Raw genomic sequence first — 13621 nt, forward strand, 5'->3', positions numbered from 1 at the left:
TATCGCATATGTAACATATAAAGTACTATTGATTGAAATATTGTAGAACATCGACGATGGCGTAAGCTCGAAACATGGAAATACTTCACATAATAAAACTTTCCTCATATGTACCAAAGTACCTTGCAACGAATTTCGATCACCTTTCTGGTGGTATATTCGAGAGAACTACGTAGCGTAGACAACTTTACTTCCAGAATTTTAGTAAGATAAAAATAAGTACCGAAAATAACTGTAGTACCGAATAAAAGTAAAGTAAAAGTTAACAAGTTATCTTTCCTATGGAACACCCGAACATGGTCTATCATTTCATTCATCTCATTTGCATTCATACGTTATACAGAAAATCTTTGATTTTCAGAGATTTCAAGATTTTTGAAAATGATGTCATCTTCCCGAGAGAAGCAAAATCTTCATAAACGTCTAAAAAAACGGAGCCCTAACCGTCCATCAATATTTTCCTTATTGGAATTTTCACGAAGCTTTTTTATTGATTTCCTATATTTTCTTTTCACTGCTATTAAAAAATGTACACACAGATATTCAATACAGTTTCTTATCATATCACAATGGAAATATCCCATACATACGTTTAAACTTTATTATAATTTACTACATTTTGAGTGTGTCCAAATACTTGTTCACGAATCTGGATTTTCTCCCCTTAGGAATTATATTTTACATTTCGGCAGATGGTTGCTGTGAACTCACATGTCACAACTTTAATCATAAATCTAGTAGTTACAAATTGAGTAGTGTGATTGTTAATCATGGGTAGAATTGGTGAATGTTACACGCGTGTAAAGTGATCACTTAACAAGCTTATGACGGTCGTAAGCCCCGCAAATGCCCAGAATTCCATATACTTCATCAATATTGATATGTCAAAAATCTTGTATAATTCATTTAAAAATGAATATTGATATTTCATATTTTTTGTTTTGATTAATTGGAAAACGAGAAAGGATGATTAAGAAATAAATTGAACGGAGCACCTGCCTTCGCTTTAGGGCTGGGCGCACAGTGAAAAACGTGACCCGCATGCGATGTCGAAGGTTGGGGTTCAATCTCGGAACGTATAAAACCACCGAGCGGTCATACATCAGCGCCAGTACTGTGAGAAACCTTCTGTGTCAAGTTCCGTGACCAGTGTTCGCTTTGTGAAATCACCCCGAGGAAGTAAGGTGAGGGGTGGATATTTTCAAACATCGTTAAAATAATAAATAAAATTGCGCAATATAACAAAAATATAGTATTATTTATCGATTCGGCATCTTTGTGGAATGACATATTGATTATTTAAAAAAATTAAACACTTGTGGAGGTCCTCACCAAAACGTTACATTTCCATTATAAATGATTTTAAGTAATCGGGAATTCTAGCTGGTAAAATTTTTAAGTTTTGGTGCGATTTAAGGACTTCATATCGGTTTAACATAGGATTCGTATCGTTTTGTTGCAACTTTAATTACGATTTCGATGTAATACAGTAAACAGAATAGATTTGAATTTAAAGGATTTTTTTGCAATATTGGAAATGTTGCTTTTTGGTAAGGACCTACACACTTGTATAATACCACTTATTTCATTACACATGACTAGTTTAAAAACTACAGTTGTTTTCATTGACGGGTTTTTAAGTTGAAAAGATAAATATTTGTGTTTTTAATTATTTACAAAAATACTTCAATTTCCTACTATTTTTATGAGCCTAAGCGGCTCATTATTAAAAATAGGTATCAAATTGTGGTAGAGTGGGTTCGAACCCAGGTGATTTGTACAACATTTAGTAATCACCTGCCGATGAAAAAAATGTGGTGTGTAATGAAATAAAACTCAAAAAGTGGTATTGTACAAGTGTTTAATTCTTAAAATAATTAAAATTTAATACATACAATTATTGTCTTAGGGAAGGAAATAAGCGGTTACCTATGTATATTATATAATTACCAATAATCAGAAGAAAAGTTGGCGTTTCAAACATACTCGCAGAGATTTTCAGTGTCTTTAATTAAATACAATAAAATTTCTTTATTTATTTAAAACAAAATGAGAACATATTTAAAAATTTCATCTTCCTTTAATCTCTGACTGAATAAAAATAAATTTATAAAAAATCAATCGACATAGTTACCTGAGATTATAGAAAACTTTCATGATCTTTATTATTTTTAGTGTAGTTCTTATGCTTTAGTAAAGGCAGTTTTATTATTTTTATGGGTAAACCAAATTAATACATAGCAATTGAATCCATTATTATAAAATGTAATGATACATGTATTCTTTTATTATTTTATAATACCTAACGAATTGTACATTTTCGCTCTTATCCTATAGGCTTAAAAATATACGATATGATGGAAGTCTGAGCATCCCAGGGTTATAATTCAACGATGGATGTTCCATATGAAGTTGAGATATCTATAGTATTGACATCTCATCCATAGGGTGAATAATCCAGTCTGTGATATAATAAATACTATTAATATTTTATATTCCTTATTGGTGACAAAAAACAAGCATGGATTTTCTTTTACATGCCTGAGGTCTTTAAAATTATTCCCTTCAGAGGCATCCCATCTGCATTTATCGGGGTCCTTGATGCATTCCGATTATTTTCTTTCGTTATGAATGTGTCGATTTAACATCTTGACTTGACGTGTATACATTATTTAGCGTGCATAACTAATCTATTGTTTAAAAAATCACATCAGCCTTTATAATTCACAACCTATTAAGAATCCTATTTCTTTATGTCGCATGCTGTATGACAAAGCTATTTCGGAAAAGGTTGCGTGACTGTAATTAAATTTGAATTGAGACTTGTTATTTTGTGATACAATTAGATACTGTCGTGAAAACATTGGATACTAGCCTGTATTATGAAATAGTTTTTTTAACATCTTTAAATAATATTGGTGCTATAGGTTTGGAATAGGTAATATTGGTGCTATGGGTCAATTTGAGCTTTACAAATTAAGAAACATAATATACTATAAATGCTTATATGAAAAATACAAGTCTATAAACAACTGCTTTAAGTTGAATTCTTAAACGCGTATAGAATAATGTGAAAAATCGCAAATTCTTAAAAACCCATAATTTTTTTCAAAATCAAATTCTATTTTATATTTAAACATCATAAATAAGTGTATTCCTTCGTGAAACTGACCACGAATCTTTATTTTTATTCAACTCGACCCCCGTCAACGCGTGGCTTCAATATTTGTAAGGACACGGGAGACGTGTTCGACACAAAAAATGTATGAAAAAAATCCAATTAACAATCTATATATAACAAGTTCTATATACGCGCAGCAAAGACGGTACACCAATTGTTAATTTCTACGTCACTGATGTTTATTCATACGACAAATTAATCGTTTATATGGACAATCGTAGCTTTTAACATTAACGTGGTCTCATTGTCAAATGATGAGAATTTTGAATGGCGTAAATATTGACTGAATTATTATCCTCCCTTATTTTCTTTATTATTTTCCCCTTGGGATGTTTAAGATATATTCTATTTATATTTAGTTTATGGAGTAAAACAGTTAAGACATTTGAGAGATAAAGAATGTCATGAACATTCCCATAACTTGCTAACGTAATTTTTATAGATTTATTTCGTTTGCGTTCAACACGCGAGAGCTAATTGTTTACGAAAATGAAAGGTTAATGAGGTTAAATGAATGGTAATGTATACATATTTTTTAATGCGACTTAAGTACGTTAAAAAAACGATAGTCCGTGAACTATATTTTGGACATAAGACAATCTCTAAATAAATCTTTTCATCTTGACTAGTAATTAATTTTGTTTAATATTTTCTATATAATTACTGTCGCAAAAAAATATTACGAGTAATAAAAAACCAAACGTAAAAAATCAAAATTTAAAAAAAGATAGTCGAACAAGACATGCGATTACCTACTTATCTCTTTTTTGTTTTTAATCGTCTTATTGCCACTTCGAACAAAACGTTTATATTTATATTTATTTATTTATATAGGTATAACCCGCAAAGCCTCTACATTTAGAGGCTTGTCTGCAGGTAGGATAGAAAATATAGGGAAAGTTAATTTGAAAAATACATCACAAACACCCAGAACAATTAAATATAAATCTTTCTTGAATTTATTTTGCACCTGGCGGGAATCGAACCCGCGACGCCAGTTTCGCAGTCGAGCGTCTACCCAACTGCCCCACGGCGCCTGTCATTACATGTATGTATTTAGTTGTAGTAGTAAAAAAAAGTATGGAGTTGATAACATTTAGGATATGTTCTAGAGTTTATAACGCTGGAAGGACTATATAAAATTATAATAAATTAAAAAGGCTTATTAATACTTATATGAAACAGCAAAACCCCGAGATATTGAGCAGCAAACGATCACATAACATAGTATAAAATAATACGAACGTAAATATTTGGTGTGTACAGAGGTATATACCGGATACTTTGTATTATTTAAGTATCTTCTTGGAATGTCGTAAATCTCGGACAATTAGTGGGACATTAGCGAAGCTATTATTCGCTTTTCTACAAATATACTCGCCCGGCTTTACATTTACAAGTACCCACCAAACAATTATCTCTGTTGAAAGACGTTAATTACTCAAAAAGTTTCAGGTATTGTTTAGAGTGTAATGGGGAGGAAATATATAATACTAATTTGGCCATTCACATTTTTGAAGAAGAAAAGGTCGAGCGAAAAGTAACAATAAAAACTAGATTATTTATTTTGTCTATGCTTATAAATGATTCGAATAATGGTCTCGTTGTTAGTGTGGCAGGCTTTGAATCCAAGTTTTTTCTAGCCACGAGCCAACTCTGCTATAAATTAATAAAAATCCTCTTAAGGGGTACTCTCATATATATATATATTCTTTACGCGACCAGATGCGCGAGAAATCACACGAGTTATCCGCGCACAATTTTTTTAGAATACATATCGGAATTTAGCGAATACGTATTTTTAAACTCAATTATTTATTTATAAGAAAAATATATGTTTTTTTTTATACATAAACGGTGTTTAAAGCGAAAAAAATGCAATACGTTTAATGTAACATGGGTTTAGAGAAAATAAAGATAACAGGTTCCAAAAAGTGACGTAATTAATATAATTTTAGATAAAATTATATGAAAACAACGAATCATAAATATTGTATAATAAACGAACAATCCTCTTTCAGGATTTGACATTATTTTTTCATTTTCAGTACGTCAATTCTGAGTTCATTATTTTCACAGCAATTGCAACTTTTTTTATTACTAATTTTGTAACTCGTGAATTCTGGTGACTATTTCGTCGAAAATGTGCATAATGATACCTGTATCGAAATACTCCACTTAAAAAGGTGCGTGTTTAATGTGGACTAATTAATAGGAGATTTATCTTCATTATCACCACCATTCATTAAAAGTTTAAAAATAAAGTGTGTTCCAGTTTCGTATTGGGCAACAAAAATTCCAAAATTTTCATCTAGTTTGGGCGATTTGGAGTCGAGATAAACCGAACGGGCAATATGCAACAAGCGAGTAATTAGAGTCGAGACAATGGCCAGTCGTGGGACCGCCGAGTGACGTAAAGACCAAGCGATACAAAGGAATTTTCAATGCACAACTTGAGCACACAATATTATCCCAACTCGGTGTCGAGGAAATCTTGTATATCCTGCATCCTATTTGCCGATCAACATGGGGTTAAGGCTGAGATCTCAAACGTTTAAATTCAAAACGCGAACGGTTATGTTAGGGGCTGGACGTGTTCACGTGCGCAATTAAAAATACATACGTATTAGATTTTTTTTAGAACACATATTAAAAAAAAAAAACTTTTTACCTTTCAATAACTTTTTTTTTTCAAAACCATATATTTTTTAGGTAATATTTTTTTTCAATAAATAAGAGGCATTTTAAGCAAAAATTTCAATTGCGTCAAATGTTACCTGGGTTTAAAGAAAATTAAGACATAGTTATCAACACGTTGATAAATTTCGACCATGACACAATATTTTACCCGGTAAAAGTTACCATTTATGATAATTTCATATTTATTTTCCAAAATATCTACAAATTATCATAAAGCCGGGTTTAACTTAACTATATATACTTCAAATTAAATATATTTATATTAGTCGACATTGATATCGTGGTGTGTCCCTCGTTTCGTACAATTTGCCTTTGACTTGAGCTTTGATCTTTCGTCTTTCCCCTTTTCCTCCCTATCGTCCCTCTTCCAGGTATTTTTTATAAATTTACATTTTTTTTTTGTAATTGGAACAGTACAAGTATATACTTATTTTGTTATACTTGCATATTTGAATAACTGTAATTGGAACAGTACAAGTATATACTTATTTTGTTATACTTGCATATTTGAATAACTTGATGAAGTTATTCTGTTAAATTGTCAAATAAAAAAAATAAATAAAAAGATACATATATCGATAAATAAATACGAGTACGGTACGATATATAATTTAAATGTAATTGCGTAGTTGTAAGGTATCATATAATTGGTCCAAGTTATTTTTTTTATAAGTAGGTAATTAGTTTTTAAAACATCCTAACAATAAATGTTAAGCCATTTTTTATTATGTAGAAAAACTGACTTTGGCCATGATCCCTTAATTAGTTTTTAATGTTCACAGTTCGCGGAGCACCGTGTATTAGGATCTAATAAGCGATATTGGTGTTTTCCGTACAATATGCTTCTTTTCAAGGCTTAGTACAATAGATACTTGGAAATTTTACTCTCGGTGTGTGAAAAAAACACCAAATATAATACTTTTTACATATTATATGTCATCATTTTATTTATCATCAATCTTCTAAAACTACATTTAATAATTTATTTTAATACACTTTAAAAGTATGCGATGTGTATTCTTGAATGAAAATGGATAATTACTGAATTTTAAGTATAATAATTCTTAGGATTAATAAGTAAAGTTTTTCCATATGTATCCTAAACACATAAAGTAACATTATTATAGTTACTGCTTACTTTATTATTTCCGATTATACTCCATTTATAAATTGTACGTTTAGTGAGAATTTACAAAAAATCATATTTGTATAACAATATTTTAAGACACTTAAATTATTATCGTAAAAATATTGGTATAAAAAAAACGATTTGATATTATCTGGCATTCCTTGGTATTCGAAATTATATGGTTTTGGCTGTAATTACTTGGCATAAAAATTTTCTACAACAGAATGGCAGGACCGAAATCGTATTGAATTTTTTTTATCACTTGGAATAAACATAATTTTTCGAATTTGAACTATATGGTTGTTAATCATATAAGAATGGTTAATGCTACATAGTGTACAAACGGATCACTTAAAACCAGTCAATGACAGTCTCTTCATCCATATTCCGAAATCTATAACATTTCACTCTATGTTGACATATCAATAAAATCTTTTCATAAATAATTTAACATAAATGTAAAATTTGATAAAAACTTTAGACAATCTCAGGATAAAATTTAAAAAAAATATTACATTCAACACGAAAATTTTACGTTTAAGTATTTTTATGTAGGTACAAAGAGGATAAGCAAATAACTTAAGATGATTGATATGAACTGTATATTTATTTTACAGAAAAGATGATCACTTTAAGGATAAAAGATGTATTCATGGTGTGCGTAGTGGTAGTTGCCCTTGTGTCCATGACGAGTGCAGCTCCCCAAGGAACTCCCGAGAATGAAGCACCTATGCCGGTAATTACTTTACAGTATATTAAATCCGCCTCTTGTCCGCCTCCTTAGTGTAATGGTCAGCACGCTCGGCTACCGTTCTGGAGGTCCCGGGTTCGATTCCCAGGGGGGGTCAAATAAGTATAAGTGATTTTTCACTCTAATATTTATTCAATATAACCCTGGACTGGTACCTGAAGCAGAGGGCTGATCACCTTTCCTTCATCTGTTAATGATCAAGATAACACTGCGTTTATATGATGCAGTGCCCTATGCACCATTGGGGTGCGAATAAGGGTTAAAATGAATGAAAAAAATGATATTAAATCAGAAAACAAATAATTATCTGTTTAATTCATATAAAGGAACCATAAAACATGTCACAATTTTATTTATTTATTACTTATTATAATACTTTTTCTTTTTATGATTGTCTCACTAAGCAAAACCCGTGACGAGACATTATAAAAAAACTGTGACATAATAGTAATAATTATTATATATTATGTAGTACAAAGATTTTTTCCAATAATTTTTGTGGGGTGATTAAATTTAAAGGCTTTTCATGTTCCATATCCTGAAACGACTTTTTTATATAAATCATTACTATTTTGTCTAATTGATATTAAAAGAAGCAGTTTTCAAATTTATTTTTTCATTACTAAATTTTTTTATCTAATTTTGTACTTTTAAATGGTGTTGTTTTAACAGTTTGTAGATATCAGAATCTTAGATGACAAGGAATTGTCACCTCACCTCACCCCTATCTAGACTCCATACCAAAGAATATTTTATTATTTTTAATTTACTTTTTTTATTATTTATTTCAATTTTCATTTACTTTGTTTATATAAAAAAAAAAACAAAATTGTAAAACGAACTCCCTCTCTAAACATAAGTATCTACTTTATTAGAGATGTAGAAACATTATATTCGAAATGTATTTACCAACTATTTTGTATTATTTAAATATGTATTTTGTAAACAAAAATTTTCAATAAAAAAATATAAATATTGAATAAAAAATAGGCTGGTTATAAATTAAATTTATAAATTTTCAGTATGAATACAAATACGACGTCAAAGACCCCGAGAAGAATCTCTTCTTCGGAGCCAATGAGCTCGGAGATGAAAGTGGAAAAGTAACCGGAGCCTACAGGGTGCTGCTCCCTGATGGAAGGCTCATGACTGTGGAGTACAGTGTCGACGGAGAGAGCGGCTTTGTACCCAAGATAACGTTCGAGGAGAATGCCAAACCGCTGTAGAATAGTGGATCCCACCCCCATGCCAGATGCACCGAGTAAATTAAGAATACTAAAAGCAAATTGAGTTCACTCCTTTGCAGATCCGATTCTCCTAGATTTATCGCTGTGTTCATTAATGCATAAGTATTTTTAATTTTTCTCGCAAGTGTGCATTGTTGACATATTGCAAGGAAAGATAAATGACTCGGCACAACTAATGATTTGTAAATACACCCAAATTAGATTTTAAGAAAGGTCACTCGAACCTAATTCTTGAAGAATATTATTTAATTATTTATTTTTACTCAATGATGATAATATACTCATTTTTGTCAATACTTAGTTGTTCAAATTAAATGGTAGCTGTCTTTGATGATTTGCTTATTTAAATTATATTATATGTTATTTAAAAGTACATTTTTCAGGCAGATATTCTGCTCTAACGCCATTGATCTTATTTTATATTAAAGGTTTTAACATGAAATGAATAATGTGTTTTCATAAAATGATGCATGTGAATGGAGAAAAATATTATTTTACCTTGTCTTGGTTGCGGGTCATGATGACAGCTACACCTTCAGTATCAAACTGCGGTCGACCAGCTCTTCCCATCATTTGAAGAACAGTACTCTCTTCATACTCCTATTAAAAAAAATTAAATTAAAAGTATATTTTTGAACAATATTTTGAATGTTTTTAAATTGTTGTACACATATACTGGATTGGATAAAACCGTACAAGGGGTTGTTATCAAAATTTTGAATGGTATCTCAATAGAGACTTCTTTGTTTCTAAAGAGATGACAACAAAAATGTCTTACTGTTTTAAGGTGGAGACTGACCGGAGCATTTCGTCGTAACATAACGTCCCAACATCGCTCGCGGCGAGCATCAGCGAGCATCCGAAACTATGGATGGAGCGTTCGGCTTGGTGTACTGACTGCCTGAATGCTTGCATCGTAACGTTACGACGAAATGCTCCGGTCAGTCTCCACCTTTAAAGATCTTTATTAAGACCAAAGTTTTTATAGAATAAGGATATTTTTTCAAAGAGAGAATCATTAACAATATTAAGCAATCATATTTTACTTGATATGCGCCATTGTTGTAATATTGGGTGGTCTTGATTATAACGAGGTGAGCTGGCAGGTTCACTCCCATTGCTGAAATGTGTTAAAATGCAATTATTATATTGAGTGTAAAATAAAATATTGAACTCCAATTTCATAATAATGATAAATAAATACCCAATGTGGAAGTTGTTATAAGCAAAGGTAAATTTCCTTGTCGAAACATTTGTTCAATTATGTTTCTATCCTGTTGTGAGAACCCGGCATGATGGCATCCTATTCCACTCTTGATTAAGACCTAAAATAAAAACAAAAAAATAATTTCAGAGTGCCGAAGAAAAACAAAAATGGAATAAATTTGATACGACACTATAAACATAATTTTAAGATAATAAAATAGAGTATAATGTTATTTCATATAAAGAAAATAGATTTTAATTTAAATTTCACTTTGATAAATCGATTATTACTTGTTTTTTTTTACAAAAGTAGAAGCAAATATATCAAGCTATTATTTTTTTTTTTAAGAGTTTACATAATTTAAAAGTTATTCAATCCATAAAAAAACAAAGAAAAAAAAATATTAAAAAAATTAACCTTGTTTAAAAAAAAAAATAAAGCAAATCCAACTATAAAAAAAAACAAAAATATTGAAATAAAAAGATTAAATTAAGTAATTTATTGAAGAATTTCCAATAAAAAGCGTCAAGTGGCAACTAGCGAGCTGAGTATAGTTGTTTATCTTATGGAACGCAAACAAGCTGAAATACTACGATACCTCTATCCGTGAACACTGCTCATTAATGGCTTTTCATAAGTATGACCAACATGGGAAATCTCTGTTTCTGATCATCATCATCAAGAAATGAATACCTAATGTCACGTTTAAACTCAAGATTTTTCAGAGTTATTAAGCTTTATTAGGGAACTTCAGATCATGCACAAGCATCAACAAAAATATTTGAATACCTGCAATTTTTTTTCACTCAATCGACTTGCCATCTGTAAGTATGTTGCTGACTGCTCATCAGAAAATTGGTATAAAAGATCCCTGGACAGCACTTCTGCTGTCATCAAAACACTTTTTCTAGTATTACAAAATATCTGAAACATAGAATGAATGACAATATACATATATACAATATGAAATTTGCAAGTGATGGTGAAGAATGGCTCACATTACTGGCCCTTGTAAGGGCTTTCCTGTGGGCAATCTCCCTCTATATGAAATGATCCTGAACTGATTCATAGGCATCTTCCACCGATGTCTCCATAAACTCCATGATTAATCCGAATCCATGGTAATAATTATTTTATATGTTTGATTAGTGTAAACCCTGGCATTTTGATACTTACCAGAGTAGGTTTGCCGGCGCAATATCTTTCTATGATGGGTCTCAGCTTGTAACTAAGATACATATCAAATTTAAACAAGCTTTGGCCATCCTTGCATGGGAAACCTTCCACAACTTTGTTTAATTTTACCGGACGAAATTCTTCTCCAATCCTACAAAAATAATGTTCATTAGAAGTTGTGGAAAAAAAATACTTGATATAATGCACATGTCATAGATATAATGCCATTACCAACATTCAATTTTTAGCCCATGGTTATTTATACAAGGATGAGATTAGAGTTACAAATAAAAAAGTCTCTTAAAGATAAATGGAATGAAAGATTTTTTATACAATATTAAATTTGAAATTAATTATCTAAAATGGAAAAGGGGAGATTTGTTCCTATAAGAGGGCTGTGCACTACATGGAATTTTACCATCTGGAAGTCCAGTTTTTAAAAATAAAAGCGAAATGGCTTGTGCCTTTGTCCATCTTTCTTCAGATCGGAGCTCTTCAGATCACGCTAAACTGTCGTAGTTACTTTCATTTTTCAAATCCTGACTGCCGGACGGTAAAATTCCTGGTAGTGGACAAGCGCCCTAACTCGTATGATTTATTCACCTAAAATATTTACGGTGATAAATTTATAGTAAAATTATAAAAAAGAGCACCTAATAGAATTTCAAAATTGGTATTTGCAAAGGTAAGTAGCTATTTAAATTGTATTCCAGCGCATTCTCACTGAAAACTAGTTCTTGATTTAAATCCATAACACTTAATTTCCCCGAAGTAGGCAAATAGGGTAGAATACTGTGTATTGAACCCTTTTTGCCTATGTGTAAGTGTAACATTGTATATTATTCTTCACATCTTCACAACAAAAATTCTTAATTGTATATAAAACAGGTTTCAAAGTACTTATAGCATGCCGCTGGCTTATCCTTAGTCCCAAGCCATTCGGCAATATCTTCCGCATTTGGTATGGTAGCGGAAACCGCAATGAACCGAATATCGACAGGAAGTTGTTCTGGATCACCATCTTCTATTTCCATCAACTCTTCTAAAATTTGATCACCTCTGTTGTCGGTGTTTAAGTACTTCATCCGTTTTTTTGCGCATTGAGAAAGCGATATTGAAGCCTAAAGATATTAAATATTATTACATATTTATACATACAGAATCGTTTGTATAGCAAGAAATTATTCATCCTATATTCATTATTTTCAGATAACTGAGTAATTGTTGCATAAAATAGACAAAAGTTTCCTCTGCTTCTATTACCAACCACATTCGCCTCATAAATTTGTTTAACTATCATTTATTCACTCATTCGATACACATGCCCAAACCATCTCAACACACCTTTCTTAATTTTATTGATAATGCTTATCTCAGCCTTGGATTAGCTTCTTATATCACCATTTGAACATCTATCATACAACGTTTTGCCACACATTCGTCTTATTAAAAAAATATATATTTTAGTAATCATCCATGTTTATTTTATTATCATGTGGATGCATAAATGCCTCTCTCTTCCATGTAATATATTTAGCCTCAAGCTAATGTAAAAAATAAATGAACAAGTATTTAATACCTGAATAGTTTTCATTCTACTAACAACAGCTTCAAGAACTGGTCCACGAATATCCTCATTCAAAAGATGAACCTAAAAATAATAAAATAATCTTTAAATATAATATTTTAAGTGTTGAAATTTTTTAGCACATGTTACTTTTACTTCGCAAAAGGAGTTATTATGATGGGTATATGGATATAATACATATGCATCGCAAATTAAGTTTTGGTTCATTAATCGATCCACGGAAATCAAATATTTTCATATTTATTTTTATGTAAGTATAACAAATAAGTAAATTGAAAAAACATCATGGGTAAATTTTACCTCATCGATTATAAATAATTTAACCATTTGAACTATACGTTTATGATCTTTCCAACGTCTTGTTAAAGAGTCCCATTTTTCTGGAGTTGTCATGATAATTCTGAAAAAGATTATCATAAAGTAATGTAATATAAAAAGGAACATATTATCATTTCCATAACAAAAGATAATAATTGATTAAAGATAATTCTTAAAGTTAATGAATATTTCAATATCATTAAAAAATGGCTGGCTGATTTGGAAAAAATATTCATATTAGATGAAATAAGATGCGTGATACTTTTTTTAAAATTATTTTTATTTGTTAAAAAATTAATGTAGCTTCAGTGGGAGATATCTCAT

The 13621-nt window shown here is 30.5% G+C and overlaps 2 protein-coding genes across 3 annotated transcripts in view; one reads left to right on the forward strand and one right to left on the reverse strand.

The window, feature by feature from the left end:
- Positions 1 to 13621, reverse strand: part of LOC148312808 (putative ATP-dependent DNA helicase HFM1) — a 46311-nt gene that overhangs the window by 31757 nt on the left and 933 nt on the right. Inside the window, exons 5-12 of the mRNA XM_088273391.1 lie at positions 13280 to 13379; positions 12971 to 13042; positions 12292 to 12512; positions 11392 to 11542; positions 11005 to 11139; positions 10213 to 10333; positions 10055 to 10128; positions 9507 to 9608 (exon numbers count right to left, since the gene is read on the reverse strand). Of these exons, the coding sequence (XP_088129517.1) occupies positions 9507 to 9608; positions 10055 to 10128; positions 10213 to 10333; positions 11005 to 11139; positions 11392 to 11542; positions 12292 to 12512; positions 12971 to 13042; positions 13280 to 13379 (976 nt within the window). The remainder of the gene's footprint in view (positions 1 to 9506; positions 9609 to 10054; positions 10129 to 10212; positions 10334 to 11004; positions 11140 to 11391; positions 11543 to 12291; positions 12513 to 12970; positions 13043 to 13279; positions 13380 to 13621) is intronic.
- On the forward strand, positions 1108 to 9454 carry LOC148312809 (pro-resilin-like). Of its 2 annotated transcripts, none has more exons than XM_088273214.1 (3): positions 1108 to 1184; positions 7628 to 7746; positions 8784 to 9454. In XM_088273214.1, exons 2-3 carry the CDS (start codon positions 7633 to 7635, stop codon positions 8985 to 8987), a joined length of 318 nt encoding a protein of 105 aa, XP_088129340.1. In that variant the 5' UTR covers positions 1108 to 1184; positions 7628 to 7632; the 3' UTR covers positions 8988 to 9454. The 2 variants fall into 2 exon arrangements, with proteins under 2 accessions (XP_088129340.1, XP_088129346.1); XM_088273220.1 differs by having other exon boundaries at positions 1108 to 1167; positions 7625 to 7746.

Source organism: Brachycentrus maculatus, unplaced genomic scaffold (genome assembly GCF_059751285.1).
Source record: "Brachycentrus maculatus isolate JH-2025_06_01 unplaced genomic scaffold, ASM5975128v1 h1tg000032l, whole genome shotgun sequence".
Classification (NCBI taxonomy): Eukaryota; Metazoa; Arthropoda; class Insecta; order Trichoptera; family Brachycentridae; genus Brachycentrus; species Brachycentrus maculatus.

Bases quoted from the DNA above. Each gene is read 5' to 3' on its own strand.
- LOC148312809 (XM_088273214.1), top strand. From the start codon at position 7,633: ATGATCACTTTAAGGATAAAAGATGTATTCATGGTGTGCGTAGTGGTA. The intron at 7,747-8,783 runs GTAATTACTTTA...ATAAATTTTCAG, and splicing joins AGAATGAAGCACCTATGCCG to TATGAATACAAATACGACGT.